Below are 22,188 nucleotides of genomic sequence, written 5' to 3' on the forward strand. Positions count from 1 at the left end.
TTAATGCAGAGGAAGTAGATTGGGGCCCAAATAGAACGTTCAAGCATTGTTTTTGTTTACCTTGTTGAAAGGGTCCATAAAGGCATGACTATTGCCTACAGTGGCAACTGGGAGATAAGCGGGATAACGTCCTTCAAGGTGACCTGTTTGATGGAAGTAATGTCTCTAAGCCTCCACCTCGCCATAATTTCCATCGAACAGGTCGCCTCATCGGCCGTTATCCCTTACATATATTTAACTATCTTTTAGTATGTGGAAATGGTGGAGAATGTTAAAGGGGTTAAATATGTGCAACCCACTGTACAAGTACAGCAAGTTTGCTTGGAATGGCATTACAGGTGAAATATTTCCTCATTGGAATGCTGGATGTAGAGGATATGTCTGTCATTCTATGTATCTATGGTAACTCTTTCAGGTGTATCAGAACACCCAGACTGCCTGCAACAGAAGATTCACGGACAGAATGATGAACTCAACCTGCAACTCGAAGGAAGGCTGCACCACTGCATAGTCTGCAGGAAGAGTTTCCCAACTCTTACTGAACTGAAGGAACACCAGAAGATGCACTCAGTTAGGGTAAATGAAAAGCTGAACTCTGGCAAAGGACTTCATAAATGTATGCATTGCGAAAAAATATTGACAACAGGCAGAAATCTTAAACGCCACATGCGCACACATACTCATGAGAAGCCTCATAAATGTATCCAATGTGGAAAAGGTTTTTCAGAAACTTCAACTCTAAAAAATCATATGATAACACACACTGGTGAGAAGCCTCATGAATGTATTCAGTGTGGGAAACATTTTACACTAAAGACAAGTCTTAAAACCCACATGATACTACACACTGGAGAGAAGCCTCATAAATGTCTCCAGTGTGGAAGATGTTTTTCACAAATTTCCGCTCTTAAAAGCCATAGTCTGACTCACACTGGTGAGAAGCCTCATAAATGCGCCCAATGTAAAAAAGCATTCACAACATCCTCGCAACTTCAAAATCACATGCGAGTACATACTGGGGAGAAGCCTCATATATGTGGCAACTGTGGAAAACCCTTTTCAAGATTTACATGTCTGAAACGCCATATGCGAGTCCACACAGGAGAGAAGCCTCATAAATGCGATCAGTGTGGGAAATCGTATACAAGATCCTCAAATCTTAAACATCACATGTGTATAGTTAGTGGAGAGGAGCCTAACCAATGTGTCGAGTGTGGAAAAGCCTTCTCAGAAATATCAGCTCTTAATGCCCACATGCGAGTACACACTGGAGAGAAGCCTCATAAATGTGACCAGTGTGGGAAATCGTATACAAGATCCTCAAATCTTAAACATCACATGCGTACACATAGTGGAGAGAAGGCTCACCAATGTGTCGAGTGTGGAAAAGCTTTCTCAGAAATATCAGCTTTTAATGCCCACATTCTAGTACACACAGGAGAGAAGCCTCATAAATGTGTTGAGTGTGGAAAAGGTTTTTCTGAAATTTCACTTCTTAAAGTCCACATGGTTACTCACACTGGTGAGAAGCCTCATAAATGTGCCCATTGTGGGAAAGCATTTTTACTCGTGTCAAATCTTAAAACCCACATGCGAACACACACACACAAAACATATTCTAATACACACTGGAGAGAAGCCTCGTAAATGTGTCCAGTGTGTAAAAAGCTTTTGCACAATCGGGAAATCTTAATAGCCACATACTAATGATGCACACTGGTAAGAAGCCACAAGTGGAAAGCAGTGAACATCAAACACCAAATATTTACATTTTTAATCTTCAACACCTGGTACATGCTGGAGAGAAGCCTCATACATGTACCCAGTGTGAAAGAGCATTTACAACATCCACTCAACTTAAAGACCACATGCTTGAACATACTGCAGAAAAGCCTCATAAATGTCTCCAGTGTGAAAAATATTTTGCAGTAGCCCGCAGCCTTAAACAACACATGCTTCTACATACTGGAGAGAGGCCTCACAAATGTGAACAGTGTGGAAAAGCTTTTACGGTAGCTGCAGAACTTAGAAATCACATGCTTACACATACTGGAGAGAAGCCTCATAAATGTTTCCAGTAAAAAAGATTTTTCAGCAGCCCGCAGTCTTAAACAACACATGCTTATACATACAGGAGAGAGACCTCATAAATGTAACCATTGTGGGAAAGCTTTTGCACAATCGGCAAATCTTAGTAGCCACGTGCTAATGATGCACACTGGTAGGAAACCACAACTGGAAAACACTCAATGTCAAACACCAAATATTTACATTTTCCATCTCCCACTATGAGGCGCTACACCAAAAATCAGTCATAATGGGCTAAAACGCTGTCAATTTGAAACACCAGATTAGTATATTTACGTCTCTCACTAGGTGGCGCTACACTTGTCCTGCAAAAGAAGTAAGGACAAGCGCTAACATTTTAAAAGCACTGTGGGCCTAAAAAAAAAATTTTGGGCAGAGTTTTCTCTGTAGAGCTTCCCCTACAGCTTCAGAGTATATATTTTACGACACTCCTCACTAGGTCAGTCTGCCGTTTCCTCTTTCCCTCTTCCTCCGACAACGGTTTACTCGGTTTCTGCGTCTTTTCACTGGCTCTGCCATGACGAATGTCTGAGAAACTCCATCGCTACATTATTCTAGCCGGTGTATGTGTGTAGTGCAGGAAAGCAATTTGTTACATCGCGAGACAGCGAGGCTCTGTGTCTGAGTCCAGTGGCCTCGCTGGACCATGGCTGGTTTTTCTGCTCACAGACGCTAGGGGGAAGAAACGGCCACCATTCCACCCAGAAAAAGTAATATAACCCTTCCAATGACTCCAAAGCTGTTAAGTTAAGGTAAATTAAGTAAAATAAAAACTGCATAGTTCCCCTTTGACATTGTTGTAAAACACACAAAATTGAAAATACATAAGAGGGGAAATAACATCAATGTTTGTGGAAAATATAAGTGTAAATAAGGGTCCAAAAATGATTTTTGGTTCAGCCATAATTAGCCTAACATGATTTACTTTTGTTTGTTTGCCAATATAATTTAATCGAGTGTTGATGGTACCCTATGTTTTGCACAAGGAAAATAAACAAGAGGGGGAAACATTAATGTCTGTGGACAATCAGTATTTTTGTGTGGGTAAAGTGTAGATAAGTTTTAAAAAATGTGTTCTGCTTTAGTTGAGTTGAGACTATTGTAATGTCAAAATGTCAGCCTTACAGTAAAAAAAAAAAGCTTGCGTAATGACATGTTCTTGCTTATTGCTAGAAGTGTACTGATATGGTTTCCTTCGTACCAGTTGTTTTTCATAGGTGAATTTGTTGACTATGAGGTTGACTAGGATGTAAATATTCATCTTAGCATAAAATTGTATTTGAAATTCATTTTAAGTTTGATTTTTCTACAATAACAATCTTCTGGTTATTTAGTCATCTATATTTTGTTTAGACATATGTGAATTGACACTGACCTTTAGACTAATAGCCTACAGTATTTGGACCATTCACTGACAAGACCAGAGCAAGAGGCTGAATCAGACTTCATAACAAAGTCCTTATGTAACAAAGTATCCCAGATAGCAAGAGGCTGGCGGACCAGTGTCGGTCCATTGGGGGCATAGCTGGCGGTCCGCTGGCATTTTGCCAATCGGTTCTCTGGCGTTATGCTGGCGGACAAATTGCCCAATATTTTGCCACAATGTTTTTCATTTGTTCAGTTATACTCCATATATAATTTTATTAACTTTTCTTAACATTCATGAGAAGTTAAATTTAGACGGCATGCCAACAGCTGTCCACTATCTGACAATCTGATTTTGCTATCTGGGATCTTACAAGGTACAAACACATAATTTCATAACGTGAAAGGGCTTTGGGTGATTTTTCACATTCCTGCACTCGCACTCCATTCCGGGAGGTGGCAGTAACGTATAGGAGTTATTGTCTTTGCCAACGGCGAGGAAATTTTATCACTGGTAGGAAGTTTTTTGCGAGGGAGACTTGCACGGAGGAGTGAAGAGACTACTGGTCCTAAAAATCTTTTGTTTTTTTTCTGTGATCAACGCCATTCATGTCTTGTCAGACGAAGACCTCAGCATCAGATTAACAGCGCTCAGTGTATGGACCAGTAGTCTTGCTTGAGGTAGGCTACGTGTTAAGAGCTTGTCACTAACGTTGCCGTCATTTTGTATGCGTTCGATTAGCATGTTTGTATTTTTTCGTTTGTAAGAAGAACAATGAATAGGGTTTCAGGAAATTAAAAAGAAAGAAATACACGCACCTATGAACCAGACCTAATGTACCTATTCAGCGTATTTGAGCTACTCCAATTCTCTATACATTCGTCAAATCAACCGCTGTCTCGCTATCCGGCAAAAGATTCTTTGGACGCCGCTAGATTTCCGGCCCCCTATGACTTACAATGAACACATGTAAACAAAACGTCAATTATGTGCTCAAACTAACGCCGCTGACTTATGAAAACAACCATTCCACTTTGATACGAAACTACATAATTGTAAAACATTTATACAACAAAAATCACAGAATTTGGATCAAGTAATGTGGAGAAATCTTATGCAAAGTGTCAACCCCTAACAATGTGCCCTTTGCCCAAAGTTATGGTCGACTAATGTCGAATGTCAGAGTAATGACATTGAAAAAGGTACCTTCATGATACACTTCAATTTATTAAGGTACGAAGTATAAAAAGAAAAACACAATTTATCAGATGGATTACCCAAATAATTTGTAACAAAGTAAACATTTATTCGAGGGCACATCTATTCCCAGAACTATAATGGGTGTTAAATATTCCACAACCACTAGATGGCAGCATGACACAGCACATAAAGTACACATACGTGTCGCTGCCATAGACATAATATAGTCGCTGGGACCTGAAAGATGGCGTGGTTGAATATCCACTTCTCCTGCACTTCGGGTCTAATAGCGGGTGAATTGTATGGCCACCAGATGACGCCGGTTCACTGCACCTCGGGCCTAATAGCTGCTGTGACTTCGTTTAAGTAATAAGCCTCGAGGAGCCGACGGTTACACTTGTTTTAGGGGCGTTGTTAGCCACTCTGCGCAATCCGGGTAGGCTACAGAAGAAGCCAATAGGCTACAGTCGCGTGTGTTTGTGGTGATTTATTCCATGTATTAACAAAATAATAATGTAACATTAAAGAAATAGCCTACATAGATAAAAAAAAAAAACTAAATAATTACACCAAAAAAGTAAAGAAGCTTTATCATTGATATATAAGCTTACTGAAAATCAAATAAAGGCCTAGCCTACAATTGTGTTCCACAGACAATATGTCCTACAGATAATAACAACAGTAAGAACATAGGCTAAGTCACGACGACACGGGGGCTTAAGTCTCATGTTGGCCTATGGCTAGCATAGGCTACCAAGCACGTCTGGGTCTGTGACAGTGAAATAGCTCCAATATTAATTGTGGTGCCAATGAATATATGCTAACATGAATCTCATCAGTCACCTATAGATAAGGGTTAGGCTATAACATATGTAGGCTGTAATGTAAAAATAGGGTCATATCATATAATGTTGACTTATTAAGATGGGGGAGAGAGCTGAACATATTACACTGAACTAATTGTTCATTGTTGAAAATCAATCAAAAGTTTGTAGTTGATCCAGATGTCATTGGTCGCAATGACTGTTAATGGGTGTATCCACAATTGGGACCTTGTTACAAGTTGGTCTTTCAGCTGCTAATGCAATCAGTGGCCATCAGAAAACATGTTAGACAACTGAGGAATGAGATGCCACACATAAAATGTACAGTCAAACAGAATGCACAAACATCAATGGGAATCCACCAAACACTGCAGGGAACCATGTTATTGTCAATCAGCTCTCTGCCACGCTAAATCAGACCCTGCTTATGTTTGTGCAGAGCAGAACAGATATTTGTAGATATGATGCAGGACCTGTTAAGAGAGATTAGCAGCTCAGTCTCCCTCATACTAGTCCCTACGGTGAACGATATAATAGCATAGTGCTGCTGCTTCTGATGTGCAAGACAAGACAGGGTATATATTCATAATGTGACAGGCAGCATGTATTTATAAGTATAAGTATATATACTTTTTTGATCCCGTGAGGGAAATTTGGTCTCTGCATTTAACCCAATCGGTGAATTAGTGAAACACAAACAGCACACAGTGAACAAACAGTGAGGTGAAGCACACACTAATCCCGGCGCAGTGAGCTGCCTTCTACAATGGCGGAGCTCGGGGAGCAGTGAGGGGTTAGGTGCCTTGCTCAAGGGCACTTCAGCCGCGGCCCACTGGTCGGGGCTCGAACCGGCAACCCTCCGGTTACAAGTCCAGAGTGCTAACCAGTGGGCCACGGCTGCCCCATTATGTTACAACCTCTGAACAACTACTATTGATGTTAGAAGAACAAAACAATACATCTTCAAATGTTCATTGCTTATTACATGTGTTATAAAAACAAAATCCTTGTCTGCTTTCTGTGTTTTTGCATGCACCTGTCAACAGGGGTGTAAAGACATATTTGTTCACCATGCACTTAGGCTGTTCTGAGTCATTGTTTGTATGTTATAGTATTTGTTGATTTGCATTTATTGCCCATTGATATTGCATTCACATTATTGTTTATTATTGGTATTCTCCTTATTAATTCTCCTTATAATTCTCCTTATTTAAAATAATATCAACTGACATTGTTATTCATAGCCATATTTATTCTGCTCTTATAAGGTAATACAGTGCACATATTTATATTTCATTTATATACCACCTTCTGAAAATCAACTGTGTAGTGTTTCACTGCACCATATTTCTTGACCTGTCTCACCACCTGCCTATAGGCTACTTACACCACCTTACTTACAACACTTTGAAGAGCCAAAAACAAAGCTCAGCACACCTGTTCTGTGCATCAGCAAAGTTGGAGGGTTAATTTATGAACCATCACTTCTAGCTGAAACATCACTTCTAGTAGGCTACATGTGACGTGTAGGCTAGAAGAGAAGTCTTTATTGTCCACTACTGGGGAAATTCATCGGCAACACTTTATTTTAATGTGTCGCTGTTACAGTGTACCTACCTAATTAGGTACAGTGGTACAACCTGTGTAACAACAAGTACTATCAGGTACTGTACTATCATTGTACTTGCATTATGTATTTGTGGGTACCTACATAGGCTATAGTTGTTACATTGTAATACTGAGTGCTTTTACAAAACGTTGCCAATTTGCCTAAATTTTCATCAGAGGCAAAGAGCTGACCTGAGACCTGCTGGATGGGGTAAATCTGGTCATGAAAGATTTGATATACAAATCATTCTTAGCTCCAGTCAAGGCCTCATTGTCTTCAGTGTACATGTAAGAGCTGTGCTGCTACAACCTTGTTACTCTTTGATACAGTGGAATAAACCTATTAAGTGTACCAGTTAATTACTTACATGTACATATGACATGTATGTTGTGTCTTCGATGTTTTGGAACAGGTCTACTAATTCACATTTACTGTGTGGTGTAACAGCAGACATGTTTCAACACATCAATTACAGGATGCATGACATCATTGACAGGATGTATATAATATGTACATGTAAGTACTTAAAGGAGAATTCCGGTGTGATATTGACCTAAAGTGTATCGAAACATGATACCGAGTGTGAACGTATGTCTCATAGCCCATCTCGGCTTGTCCCCTGCACTCCAAAATCTGGCGCTAGTTAGCCGATGCTACCAACATCTTTTTCAATAGTGGTGCTTTGGCATCGGGCTAGCCATGCAAATAAATCACTGTTTTACACCCATTTACGAGGCTCAATGTATCTCCACACTTCATTGGTAGACTTCCGAGGGCCCTGACATTTAAAACGAGACATTGAGAACTTTGAAAAAGCACTGGTAGTTTACTTACAAGACGATTTATACAGACAGTATCTTCACGAAGTTTAGCGTTTGCAGCCATCTTGAATTTAGTCACGATAAGTCGAGCAACAAGTAAGAATGAACAGCTATGATAAGGGATCAGATTCCAAAAATAATTCAGTGGAAATGCATGGATTCCAGTTGCTGCTACTGGAAGAAACTGGAATCCATGCATTTCCACTGAATTATTTTTGGAATCTGATCCCTTATCATACCTGTTCATTCTTACTCATTGCTCGACTTATCGTGACTAAATTCAAGATGGCTGCAAACGTTAAACTTCATGAAGATACTGTCTGTATAAATCGTCTTGTAAGTAAACTACCAGTGCTTTTTCAAAGTTCTCAATGTCTCGTTTTAAATGTCAGGGCCCTAGGAAGTCTACCAATGAAGTGTGGAGATACATTGAGCCTCGTAAATGGGTGTAAAACAGTGATTTATTTGCATGGCTAGCCCGATGCCGAAGCACCACTACTGAAAAAGTTGTTGGTAGCATCGGCTAACTAGCGCCAGATTTTGGAGTGCAGGGGACAAGTCGAGATGGGCTATGAGACATACGTTCACACTCGGTATTAGGTTTCAATACACTTTAGGTCAATATCACACCGGAATTCTCCTTTAACTGGTACACTTTATTTGAATGGGTTTATTCCACTGTATCAAAAGAGTAATAAATAACACAGTTGATACATGTACTACAGTATGTAGGGTAATGGCAGACATGTTCCAAGACACTAATGACAACATGTAATGTAATATGTAATTGGGAATTGGGTAATTCCACGGAAAATAGACTTTTTGTCACATCCATAACGCCAGTGAAATGCCTTGGCATTTGTATGATGTGAATGTTACTATTCATTTTTTGTGCATTTTTTGTCATGTACATTTTTCAGCCAAAAATAGCAAATGCTCAAATTTCATGTAATCATTCACATCATACCATACCATCACATTGTATTGGCGTTATGGATGTTAGAAAAAACGTAATTTTCCATGGAATTGCCCAAGTACTTAGTACTTATGCCACTGTATCAAAGAGCAATAAGTGTGTACCAACACAGTTGATGTAGTGAATTAGTAGACCTGTTCCAAGACATCGAAGACACAACATACATGTCATATGTATATGTAAGTAATTAACTGGTAGCCTGCCGAGCCAGACCCACATTAAAATGTAGGGTCTGGACACTCACCGTTCGCAGTGCTCAGTCCGAGGGGCGGGATAATCAGTTGTCTTTCAAATTCCCTCTGCACGCAATAGGACAGCGGCAGCGCTATGAGTCCCATGCGTTTCCCACCAGCGGAGCTAGTTGGCTAGTTCAAACGTTTGCCAACTTAATAAAAGCTTAACTCGTGTCACACTGTTCGCCAGCAGCAACATCCATCTTATTTGTTTTCAAGTAGCCATCAATCATTATGTTAAGCCCACCTAACGACTCTATACACGATTTCATTGGCCTGATTAAGTTTCGATTTCTGGAGCTCACAAGCCAACGGAGAGTTGCTAGACTAGCCCTGGCAGCAAATGTAATTCGCTGCCGCTAGGGGCGCATCTAGATTTCTAGGCTAATTAACTGGTACACTTAATAGGTTTATTCCACTGTATCAAAGAGTAACAAGGTTGTAGCAGCACAGCTGTTACAAGGATACAAGGAAGTTTATTGTCACATGCATATAGTTACTGGAAGTAAGAAATGCAGTGAAATTATGTCTGGTGTCAGCCTATTTGTGCATTTATATAAATGTAGTGTGACAAGTGCAGGGTTTAAAATTCGTTTTTCAAAATGGGGGGGAATTCCCCCCTTAGGTTATTCATGTAGGGGGGATTTACACAATTTAGGGGGGAGGGGGGGGATTGCAATTTCGATACTTCTTCAATACTTTTTAAAAAAGTGTTTGATTTTGGGGCCCCCAACACCCTGACATCATCAGTAATATATACTGTAGTGGGATCATTCACAACAGTGGACATCCTAGATTCTGCTTGACTCTCTCCACACACACACTGAAAATTATGGCTTATGTGATAGGCTATGTTTCTATTTCATATATTTGTTAATTAATATAGAGTGTATTTAGTTAATAATGTATTTTTTTAATGTATAGCATTTTACTAGTAATTACTAGTAGCTAAACATATTTAGTAATTTCAATGCTTCATATTGACGTTTAAACTATAACGCTTAGGCATATCTTTAATGTGTTGTGTAGGTCTACTTGAGTGCACATTGGTGATGAGTAGGTGTAATTGAGTGCCTGTCACTTTAAGAAAATATGTGAGAGTAATTAGCCTCCCTTCAGCCTGACGGTTTTAGGCTAGTCGCTAGTGAATAAAAGTTGTGCATAGTGCATAAGGATATGTGGATGCAATTCATTATGTTTTCTATGTTATTAGATAAAATTAATGTTCAAAAAACTAACAAGTTGAAGACAATCTTTCTGGGATCAAGTGTTGACGTGACCTGAGCTAGCAGGATAGTTACCAAGGAGCTCTTTCCAGATGTACAGTAAAAGTTTGCCATGGTTGCGCAGCCTATTTGCGTAAGCGCAAAGTGGTTCTCTTGCTCTCTCTCTCTCCGTGTGTGTGTGTCTGCGTCTGCATGAGGCTATGTTCAATTCAACTCGGCACTTCATGATTATGTTAACGTCATCAGACAGGCTGTAAAAGTGTATGCGGGAATTTCTCGCATTATGATGGCTAGAGTTGCGGGACTTGAACAAATTATGCGCAATACCCGCAATCCCGCAGTGAAATTTAAGCCCTGAAGTGTGTTTACATACAGCAAAAACTCTTTTATTGCCCTCTCTCTCTCTGTATATATATATATATATATGCACACACAGTGTCTAGGTTTATTGCTGGTTCCTGGTTGCTGTAGTGCAATGTCATCTGCTGGCCGTGCCGCGCAATAGCGCCACAACATATGTAATTTCACTGGACATTACGGTAAAAATCTTGTTTTTCCTTACTAATATTCGTGTCATCCAGCTAACACATTGATTAATTCTTTTGACATTTTGTTCCTTTATAAATTGCAATGTAATATAAAGGTACGTTTTTGAATGTCATTACCCTGACATGTGAGGGATAACGGCCACCGACGTGACCTGTTATACGTGACTCATGGACAAGGGGAAATGCCATTAACTCGGCGTCACGCAGCGGCAATTTTCTTAATATCGATATTTCTCCACATTACTTGATCCAAATTCTGTAATTTTTGCTGGATAAATGTTGTACAAAAATGGAGTTTCGTATCAAAGTGGAATGGTTGTTGTCATAAGTCAGCGGCGTTAGTTTGAGCACATAATTGAGGTTTGTTTACATGTGTTCAATGTAAGTCAATAGGGCGCCGGTATTCGGCCAATGGCGGCGTCCAAAGAATCTTTTGCCGGATAGCAAGACAGCGGTGTCAAATCACCCATCAATTAACCGCGTAAGCAACATTGTGACACCATTTTGTCTTGCATTAGGTGACACAAATGGTATTGCCCTTATCTTATAACTCCTTGACTTTGCGACTATACCAGGCCTATGGTTTTGAAAAGTCAAATGTTCCCTGACACAGACATTCGATAATTAAGAATGTTTATTGACTTGAAACATATGCTAATTTTTGCAAATTCCCTTCATTCAACCCTTGAAGACATCATGGATTCGTCACTCAGTGCATATCACCATATCTTACAATAAACAGCAGGCCTTACCAAATATGGGGATAAGGACACTGTAGAATAAGCGGTTCAATCCTATTTTTGAAATTGCAACAAATGCATAGTGTCCAACTTTAGGCCGAAATTGTAACGTATTCTCTCAGTGTAAAGTAAACTCTCAGTACATTTTTGTAAATTGTTTTGTCAAGTTTATTTATATAGCGCATTTCATACACAGATGTCATTCAATGTGCTTTACATAAACAAAACCAAACAATAATAACAAATAAAAGCATAGAAGGGCAATATAGTCAAAGAATAGTTTAAAGAGCAAAGATCATAATAAAAAGAAAACATAACACATAAGGTAAAATCATTTAAAGATAAAGAATAATTAATAAGCAAAAACAAAGGCAAAAGTAGTAAAAAAAGTAATAAAAGACAAGGTAGAATAATTATCAAGGCAGATTCAGAATTTGTAACTCGGCGCAGTTAGCCGAAAGCATCTGAGAACTGAGAGTTTGGTCTTAAGTCTAGATTTAAAACTGGCTACAGTTGGGGCCTTTTTGATGTCATCCGAAAGTTGGTTCCAGAGCTGAGCCGCATAGCAGCTAAAAGCTGCTTCACCATGTTTAGTTCTAACTGTAGGTTTTACTCTTTTTCTTTCAAAATTCTTTTTATTGTTTTTCGATTGACACAGACAAAGTACAACCTGATTATTTAAGAATTAAATAAGGGGGGAAAAGGTGATTTGAGGCTATAGGGTTCAAAAGGGAAGGAAGCTGTAGGCCAAAATTTCTTCTGAATTGGGCCCATATTCTCAAAGAGTGGCGCACAACTATGTTTCCACCTGATCCAGGAGGCAGTGGTAGTGCTGCCCCCAGTAGAGCAGGGAGGGAAGTTTGTTGGGTGGAGTTGTTTTCTATGGAGACCCATGGGGGGGGGGGGGGGGGGGGGGGTGAAAATGTCTCCAGAGTATCAGAGTTAGGACGTTAGCTGCCCAGTAGTAAAAACGGAAATTAGGGAGGGCCATACCTCCATCACACCTAGCTGGAGGTATGCCTTGTTGAGACGGGGATGCTTATTCTTCCAAATATACGATGAAATGAGAGAGTCTAAAGAGTTAAAAAATGACTTGGGTATAAAAACAAGGACACATTGGAAAAGATATAAGAATTTAGGAAGTATTTTCATTTTCACAGAATTGATACGTCCAATCAGTGTTATGGATAGGGTTGACCATTTTGATAGATCCTCTTTAGCCTGGTTCAGGCATTTCACAAAGTTTTCTTTAAAAATATGCGTATACTTTCGTGTAATAGTGACTCCAAGGTAGGTTAAATGTGTAAAAGTTTAAGAGGTATGTTTTTGTAATCCAATTTAAGTGCAAGGTCGTTGGCTGGAAAAAGTACGCTTTTATGTAGGTTTAATTTGTAACCAGAAAACTCTCCAAATTGGTCCAGCAATGAGAGCGCCGCAGGCAGAGAGGTTTCTGGGTAAGAGATGTAAAGGAGGAGATCATCCGCATAAAGGGAGACCCTGTTTTCTATACCCCCCCTATGAATCCCTGAAAAGTGGCTACAGTTACGTAGGGCCAGAGCTAGTGGCTCAATAGCTAAATCAAAAAGCAAGGGACTTAAAGGACAGCCCTGGTGGTAACTATGGACGCAGAGGGGGAAGTATAGAGCAATTTAATCCAGGAGATTATGTTTGGCCCAAACCCAAACTTTTCTAAAACTCGAAATAGATACCGCCACTCCACCCTGTCAAATGCCTTCTCAGCATCTAAACTAACTACACACTCTGGGACATTACTCTCTGGAGGGTAAAGAATATCAAATAAGTGACGTATATTGAAAAAAGAATGGCGATTTTTTACAAACCCTGTTTGATCTGGTTCTATGACAATGGGAAGAACATCCTCCAATCGTCTAGCCAACACCTTGGCTAGGATTTTCACATCCGTATTTAGAAGTGAGATTGGCCTGTCAGAGGTGCAATCTTCAGGATCTTTTCCCTTTTTAGCTATGAGGGTTATGCAAGCCTGGTTGAATGTTGGCGGCAGTCCTCCTGTTCTTAGAGACTCTAATAAGACAGAAGACAGGAACGGGGCGAGTTTTGCAGAGAACGTTTTATAAAATTCGGCTGGTAAACCATCAGGGCCTGGGGACTTCCCGCTCTGCATCGATGATATGGCCTCTGTAATTTCCTCAACTGATATAGGTTCCTCTAGTCTAGTTTTAAGGTCCTCTGGTAGAGTTGGGAAGTCTATTCGACTAAAAAAAGTCTCCATAGCTTGGGAGTTAGGGTGGGATTCAGAAGAATATAATCTAGAGTAGAATTCTTTGAACATGTTGTTTATTTTAGTAGGGTCAGAAGACACCTCAGCATTGCTGCGTATTTTTGTGATGATTTGTTTGGCTTTTATACCTTTAAGTTGATTTGCCAGAATCTTACCAGATTTTTCACCATGCTCATAAAACGTACTCTTAGTCCTACGCAACAAGTTCTCTATATGATATGTGGAGTGGAGGTCAAATTCTGTTTGGAGTTCAAGACGTTTTTTATACAATTCAGGTGTAGTGGCCGTGGCATATTCCCTATCCAGTTGTAATATTTGAGTTGAAAGGTCTAAACGCTTTTTATTAAGGCTTCTATTCTTATTGGCTACAAAGGATATGATTTGACCCCTTAGGCTTTTAGGGTGTCCCATATAGTTAAGCAGGAAACTTCAGGTGTCATATTTGTTTCGAGAAAGAAAGTTATGTGACCTGATAGCCATGTTACAAATACCATATCTGAGAGAAGAGAGGAGTTCATCCGCCACTGTCTCCTAGCCTGACCAATGCCAGGGAGGGACAGGCTTAAAGCTAGCGGAGCGTGGTCTGATATTACAATGCTATGAAGTTCGCAAGAGCGAACATGTGTAATAAGCTTTTTATCAACAAAGAAATAGTCTATTCTAGTGTAATTGTGATGTACCTTGGAAAAAAAAGAATATTCTCTCTCTCCAGGGTGCAAAAAACGCCATTTATCAGAGATGCCATATTCAGAAAGAAAAGAATGTATGCGGCCAGGTGATTTGCGTGTCACTGCAGGACTGGGAGAGGACCTGTCCAGTACTGGGTCTAACCAGTTGTTGAAATCTCCCCCTAGAATCAGGCAGTGTCTAGTACTGGGTCTAACCAGTTGTTGAAATCTCCCCCTAGTATCAGGCAGTGTCCAGTACTGGGTCTAACCAGTTGTTGAAATCTCCCCCTAGTATCAGGCAGTGCGTGCTTAAGTCAGGGAGGAGTGAAAAGAAACGGTCAAAAAAGGCAACATCATCAAAATTTGGAGCATAAATATTAGCTAGTACGACTTGGGTATTGAACAGCTTTCCTATTACAATTAAGTAGCGACCATTCTTGTCTTTGATAACGCTGGAGGACTCAAAGGGTATGTTTTTCTCTATTAGAATAGCCACTCCCCTTGATTTGGCCTGAAAACAGGAGCAAAACAGTTGACCAACCCAATTCCCTCTTATGCGGGAGCAGTCGGTGTCTATTAAGTGGGTCTCTTGCAAGAATGCAACTCCAGCTTTCAGCTGCTTTAGATGTACCAGAACCTTATTCCTCTTAACCTGGTGGTTTAGACCCTTGACATTCCAAGAAATACAATTTACATTACTACCCATATCCAACTAGTGCAGCTGAATACAGACAGATTGTATGTACACATGTAGCAGGCAGTCTCATTGGCACAACAGAGTGAGAATAGGCCTTTGAAAAGAAAAAAAACATCCCAAACAAAATTATAAGTGAAAAAACTTAGGGTACCAGTTGGAGAAAGAAAGAAAAAACACCCAGCTGAGTAATGAACCCCCTCCCCTTTACCCTTCACCCATAGTGCTGCTAGGTCATAAAGCAGCAACCTTTTAAACACAACCATTGTGTGAACAAACAAACTTCACATAGGGCATCTCAATACTCCCAAACCTGAACAGTAGGTTTTACTAATATTTTGCTGGGGTATCCCACCATCATGGTTCTTATATTGCCAGATTCCAGAAATGATGATTACATATTTTGACTGGCATGCTTCCTAGTGACTTTACTGCAAAGATATGAAGAAAACGGATGCACTTTCTGTCTTGCACTAAGCACTTTATGTCTGTTTTTGTCTGTTGTATGTTTCCTTGTCTGTTATACTGCATGTGAGTGATGGAGCAAAATGCATTGCATTGTATTGTAGGCTCACTATACATATGACAATAAACCCAACTTGAACTTGAAAAATAATAATAAGACACATTATTATTTCTTGATATAAAGCCATAAGACATATGCAAATGTCACATTATAGCCTTTCCTAGATATAGGTGGCCCAGATAGTCCTAAAAAAGGAAGATATAGTGGTATATTGGCCATTAGATTAACTAGCTGAAAAACACAGGTGACCCCTTCTGCATATTTTCATGGAGTGCTGAAATGTAACCTACTATTTTTGTCTATTTCTCAGCTGTGAAACTCAGCAAATATGCTATGTGGTAGTGGCCAAGGCTACTTCAAAATGTACATTCTGCAGGCTTGTCATCGTGCTTTTCATCGCCTGAAACGTAACTTTTATGTAGCCTACGTCCTGACTAATGACAGACTAAGCGAGTATTTGGTGTACTTAGATCAGTCATGACTTTCAGAAAACAACTTTTAGATGGCATTTTTGGCTGTTGTGGTTTTACAGTGTGCAAGTAAATGTCGTAACTGCATTTATTTGTCTCTCTACTTGTACTCTGCACAATGACAATACAGTTGAATCTATTTTGATCTAGTAAACTAATGTTTCTAATCTAATTGTTTGCTCTTGAAATTAGAAGATTTAAAAAAATAATAATTCTATTCCCTGTGTAACAGGTTATAACTCTGGATGGGATCATCCTGAGTCCATCTGGAACATGGATCTCGGACTGCTCTTTGCTGAACCCCAGCAGATGGACCTGAGAGTGACGTTGAAAGAAGACGTAGAGGAGGAGGAGGACTATGGCCATATGATTCCATGCGAAGATGAACAAGACCAAGAAGAAAAGCCCTTTGCAGAGCTTAACTGTAAAACTGAAACAGACTTATCAGACTACAATATTATTTACAGTGAACCACTACAGACAACAGCGAAGATTGAGGTGAAGGTCGAAGACGAGGATGAACATCTACAAGAGTACGATTGTCTACAGGAACGTAAGTTATTTCAGATACACATCCGTCGTATTCATTATGTCAAGTATAAACGGTATATAAACTTTACTTCAACTTTCATTACAATGAAATAATAGCAGGCCTACTGTAGATTTCTTAACCCGCCCCACAATCAAAGTAGTGGACATGCATTAAATAACCAAAAATACAAACAAATGGATCGTCCACGCAGTAAACCCAGGAAGTTTTACCAAACACGGTTGAATCACACAAAGACACAAACGTTAAACCTCCGTGCTTTATAGAATTATTGTACCGGCGGGTTAAGAAATCTACAGTAGGCCCGCTCCATTCATTCACTCATAAACAAAACAAAATGCGCACATCACGCCAACAACCCCATAATCCCCCCAAAACAAACAACACACAAAACAATTTGTCCAGTATATTGTGCAATAGGTCAAGACCATGGAATAATTAAATGTCTGAGCAAACAAAACAATGTCCTTTTAGGAAGTGGCAGCCTCTCCGCGAACGCAAAAAAATAAGGAAGGACACGGCTGTCCGGTTTTAAAAACCCCGCGTCTCACCAGCCTGTCCTTGTTGGCAAACGTCCGTCCAGATTAGAAATCCCTTTATAGCAAAAAAGGCAAAGTATCCGACAATGTCCTAGTGAACGAAAAAAGGGTGATCCGAGACCGTGCGATGATACTCCACACTCACGTAGTCCAACATGTCAAACACATAGGCCTGTTCGCGCTGCCCCTACCTAACGTGATAGCAGAACATAAGAAAACTTTGAACCTGTCCCACGAACGCCTCCCATTGATTGACAGGCCAATCAATCGGAGTTCCTCATTACCAATGTGAAAATCAGTCCTCTATACCCACGTGTTTACTTCAGTTCTGGTATCTAATGTTCATGACTCACATAATTACTATCATACAGACAGTAACATTCAAAACCATACAATGAGTACATGCTCAAAATAAAACACATAATTTTAATGGGTGACCATTACAATCGTTGCGAAAAAAATAGTTTTGCAGAAATTGTGCCTGTGGTTTTTGCGATATTGTTGACAGAAACTATTTGTGTGGTGCAACCTGTTAAATATTAGTAGGCTGAAATTTTTAAAAACAAAATGAAAAATGTATCCTGCAATTTACATTTTAAATTCTCATCTAACAACAAAACTTTAGTGTTTATTCATTTTTAACCTTGGCAAAATAAATATCTTATTGTAACAAATATAGGCCTAAATGTTCACAATGATAACTGTTTAACTATGAATACTTGCAACTCATTGTTTTAAAATGCCATTTCAAGCTAAATATTTGCTAATTGGGTCATATTGAAATGCCAGATGCAGAATGTCTGTTAAATATTAGTAGGCTAATATTTGCTAATTGGGTCATATTGAAATGCCAGATGCAGAATGTCTGTCTTTAATTTCAAGTTTCTATGGTAACTCTCCCAGGTGTTTCAGAACACCCAGACAGCCTGCAACAGAAGATCGATGGACAGAATGATGAACTCAACCTGCAACTTGAAGGAAGGCTGCACCACTGCACAGTCTGCAGGAAGAATTTCACAGCCCTGAAAGAACTCAAGAAACACCAGCAAACACACTTAGTGAATGAAAAGCTGAACAGTGGAAAAAGGTGGCATCAATGTGCAGATTGCAAGAAGATATTTACGACCGCCAGAAATCTTAGACGTCACATGCTTACACACACTGGGGAGAAGCCTCATACATGTATTCAGTGCGGGAATCGCTTTACACTAAAGACAAGTCTTAACACCCATATGAGAATACACAGTGGAGAGAAGCCTCATAAATGTATCCACTGTGGAAGGCGTTTTTCACAAATTTCAACTCTTAAAACCCATGTCATGGTTCATACTGGTGAGAAGCCTCATAAATGTATTCAGTGTGGAAAAAGTTTTACACTAAAGAGTAATCTTAACACCCATGTGATTCTACATACTGGAGGGAAGCCTCATAAATGTGACCAGTGTGGAAAAACGTTTACAAGATCCTCAAGTCTTAAACATCACATGCGTACACATAGTGGAGAGAAGGCTCACCAATGTGTCGAGTGTGGAAAAGCCTTCTCAGAAATATCAGCTCTTAATGCCCATATGCCAATACACACTGGAGAGAAGCCTCATAAATGTGACCAGTGTGGAAGGTGTTTTTCACAAATTTCAACTCTTAAAACCCATGTCATGGTTCATACTGGTGAGAAGCCTCATAAATGTATTGAGTGTGGAAAAGGTTTTACACTAAAGAGGAGACTTAACACCCATGTGATTCTACACACTGGAGAGAAGCCTCATAAATGTGACCAGTGTGGAAAATCGTATACAAGATCCTCAAATCTTAAACATCACATGCGTACACATAGTGGAGAGATGGCTCACCAATGTGTCGAGTGCGGAAAAGCCTTCTCAGAAATATTAGCTCTTAATGCCCACATTCTAGTACACACAGGAGAGAAGCCTCATAAATGTGTCGAGTGTGGCAAATGTTTCTCACAAATGTCACGTCTTAAAAGCCACATACGAATACATACCAAAGAGAAGTCTCATTTGTGTGCCCAGTGTGGAAAAGCATTTAGACGAATTGCGAATCTCAGAGTCCACATGCTTACTCACACTGGTGAGAAGCCACATACATGTGACCAGTGTGGGAAATCATTTTCACTCATTTCAAATCTTAAAACCCATATGCGAACACACACAGGAGAGAAGCCTCACAAATGTGTCCAGTGTGGAAAAGCTTTTTCATTTTTTAAAAGTCTTAAAAACCATATTCTAACACACACTGGGGAGAAGCCTCATAAATGTGTCCAGTGTGGAAGAGCTTTTATACAAAATTCACATCTTAAAACCCACATGCTAATACACACCAGAGAGGAACCACATAAATGTGACCATTGTGGGAAAGCTTTTGCACAATCGGGAAAACTCAATAGCCATATACTGATGATGCACACTGAAAAGAAAAAAAAAACAGTGAATGTCAAACACCACACTGGAGAGAAGCCACATAAATGTGAACAGTGTGGAAAAGATTTTTCAGCAGCCTGCAGTTTTAAGCAACACATGTTTCTACATACTGGAGAGAAGCCTCACAAATGTGAACAGTGTGGAAAAGCTTTCGCACAAGCTCGATATCTTAAAACACATATGCTAGTACACACCGGAGAGAGAACTCATAAATGTGACCATTGTGGAAAAGCTTTTGCACAATCGGGAAAACTTAATAGCCACATACTAATGATGCACACTGGTAAGAAAAAAAAAACAGTGAATGTCAAACACCACACTGGAGAGAAGCCACATAAATGTGAACAGTGTGGAAAAGATTTTTCAGCAGCCTGCAGTTTTAAGCAACACATGTTTCTACATACTGGAGAGAAGCCTCACAAATGTGAACAGTGTGGAAAAGCTTTCGCACGAGCTCGATATCTTAAAATACATATGCTAGTACACACTGGAGAGAAACCTCATAAATGTGACTATTGTGGAAAAGCTTTTGCACAATCAGCAAATCTTAGTAGCCACGTGCTAATGATGCACACTGGTAGGAAACCACAACTGGAAAACACTCAACGTCAAACACCAAATATTTACATTTTTAATCTCACGCTAGGTGGCACTTCACCATAAATCAGTCATAATGGTCTGAAATGCTGTCAATTTAAAACACCAGATTGGTATATTTATTTCTCCCACTAGGTGGCGCTACACTGCAAAGGAGTAAGGACAAACGCTAGGGCACAATGAAGTCTGCTCTCATTAATGTACTCAGTGGGGGAAAAAATGTAAAAGAACTGTGGGCCTAAAAAAAAATTTTGTGCAGAGTTTTCTCTGTAGAGCTTCCCCTACAGCTTCAGAGTATATATTTTACGACACTCCTCACTAGGTCAGTCTGCCGTTTCCTCTTTCCCTCTTCCTCCGACAACGGTTTACTCGGTTTCTGCGTCTTTTCACTGGCTCTGCCATGACGAATGTCTGAGAAACTCCATCGCTACATTATTCTAGCCGGTGTATGTGTGTAGTGCAGGAAAGCAATTTGTTACATCGCGAGACAGCGAGACTCTGTGTCCGAGTCCAGTGGCCTCGCTGGACCATGGCTGGTTTTTCTGCTCACAGACGCTAGGGGGAAGAAACGGCCACCATTCCACCCAGAAAAAGTAATATAACCCTTCCAATGACTCCAAAGCTGTTAAGTTAAGGTAAATTAAGTAAAATAAAAACTGCATAGTTCCCCTTTGACATTGTCGTAAAACACACAAAATTGAAAATACATAAGAGGGGAAATAACATCAATGTTTGTGGAAAATATAAGTGTAAATAAGGGTCAAAAAAAGATTTTTGGTTCAGCCATAATTAGCCTAACATGATGTACTTTTGTTTGTTTGCCAATATAATTTAATCGAGTGTTGATGGTACCCTATGTTTTGCACAAGGAAAATAAACAAGAGGGGGAAACATTAATGTCTGTGGACAATCAGTATTTTTGTGTAGGTAAAGTGTAGATAAGTTTTAAAAAATGTGTTCTGCTTTAGTTGAGTTGAGACTATTGTAATGTCAAAATGTCAGCCTTACAGTAAAAAAAAAAGCTTGCCTAATGACATGCTCTTGCTTATTGCTATAGAAGTGTACTGATATGGTTTCCTTCGTACCAGTTGTTTTTCATAGGTGAATTTGTTGACTATAAGATAAAGGTATGATCACTGGATGATGTAAATATTCATCTTAGCATAAAATTGTATTTGAAATTAATTTTAAGTTTGATTTTTCTACAACAACAATCTTCTGGTTATTTAGTCATCTACATTTTGTTTAGACATATGTGAATTGACACTTACCTTTAGACTGCCTACAGTATTTGGACCATTCACTGACCAGACCAGAGCAAGAGGCTGAATCAGACTTCATAACAAAGTCCTTATGTTACAAAGTATCCCAGATAGCAAGAGGCTGGCGGACCAGTGTCGGTCCATTGGGGGCATAGCTGGCGGTCCGCTGGCATTTTGCTCATCGGTTCTCTGGCGGTATGCTGGCGGGCTGTAGACAATTGCCCAATATTTTGCCACTATTGGTCCAAAATGTTTTTCATTTGTTCAGTTATAGACCCTTTCATCAATAAAAACAAAAACAATGCTTGAACGTTCTATTTGGGCCCCAATCTACTTCCTCTGCATTAAGATAACATATGGAATGTTAAAAAGGAAGTCTTGTGGGGCCAACTATGATGCTGATAATGGAACTCTCTTGAAAGGGTCCATACTCCATATATCATTTTATTAACTTTTCTTAATATTCATGACAAGTTAAATTTAGGCGGCATACCACCAGCTGTCCACTGTCTGACAATCTGATTTTGCTATCTGGGATCTTACATGGTACAAA

At 39.6% G+C, this 22,188-nt stretch overlaps 3 protein-coding genes across 8 annotated transcripts in view; all 3 read left to right on the forward strand.

Moving 5' to 3' along the window:
* The window catches only part of LOC121718907 (zinc finger protein 501-like), a 44,547-nt gene extending 41,449 nt beyond the window's left edge, over positions 1 to 3,098 (forward strand). For both annotated transcript variants that reach the window (XM_042104341.1, XM_042104342.1), the window contains one exon: positions 416 to 3,098. In XM_042104341.1, the coding sequence (XP_041960275.1) occupies positions 416 to 1,647 (1,232 nt within the window). In that variant the 3' untranslated portion in view covers positions 1,648 to 3,098. The remainder of the gene's footprint in view (positions 1 to 415) is intronic.
* LOC121718806 (NACHT, LRR and PYD domains-containing protein 3-like) overlaps positions 1 to 22,188 on the forward strand; it is an 849,641-nt gene that overhangs the window by 725,255 nt on the left and 102,198 nt on the right. The gene's annotated exons all lie outside the window — the stretch shown is intronic.
* On the forward strand, positions 461 to 21,270 carry LOC121718835 (zinc finger protein 239-like). 3 transcript variants are annotated; one of them, XM_042104151.1, is made up of 3 exons: positions 461 to 576; positions 16,482 to 16,802; positions 18,242 to 21,270. In XM_042104151.1, the coding sequence occupies exons 2-3, from the start codon at positions 16,523 to 16,525 to the stop codon at positions 20,437 to 20,439; spliced, it is 2,478 nt and encodes an 825-aa protein (XP_041960085.1). In that variant the 5' UTR covers positions 461 to 576; positions 16,482 to 16,522; the 3' UTR covers positions 20,440 to 21,270. The 3 variants fall into 3 exon arrangements, with proteins under 3 accessions (XP_041960085.1, XP_041960086.1, XP_041960084.1); XM_042104150.1 differs by lacking the exon at positions 461 to 576 and adding an exon at positions 3,941 to 4,134; XM_042104152.1 differs by lacking the exons at positions 461 to 576; positions 16,482 to 16,802 and adding an exon at positions 1,707 to 2,064 and having other exon boundaries at positions 19,817 to 21,270.

The sequence above is a fragment of the Alosa sapidissima genome, chromosome 9 (assembly GCF_018492685.1).
Source record: "Alosa sapidissima isolate fAloSap1 chromosome 9, fAloSap1.pri, whole genome shotgun sequence".
Taxonomy (NCBI): domain Eukaryota; kingdom Metazoa; phylum Chordata; class Actinopteri; order Clupeiformes; family Clupeidae; genus Alosa; species Alosa sapidissima.

Coding starts and splice junctions, on each gene's coding strand:
- LOC121718835 (XM_042104151.1), top strand. CDS start 16,523: ATGGATCTCGGACTGCTCTTTGCTGAACCCCAGCAGATGGACCTGAGA. Junction 16,803..18,241: donor GTACGATTGTCTACAGGAAC/GTAAGTTATTTC, acceptor TAACTCTCCCAG/GTGTTTCAGAACACCCAGAC.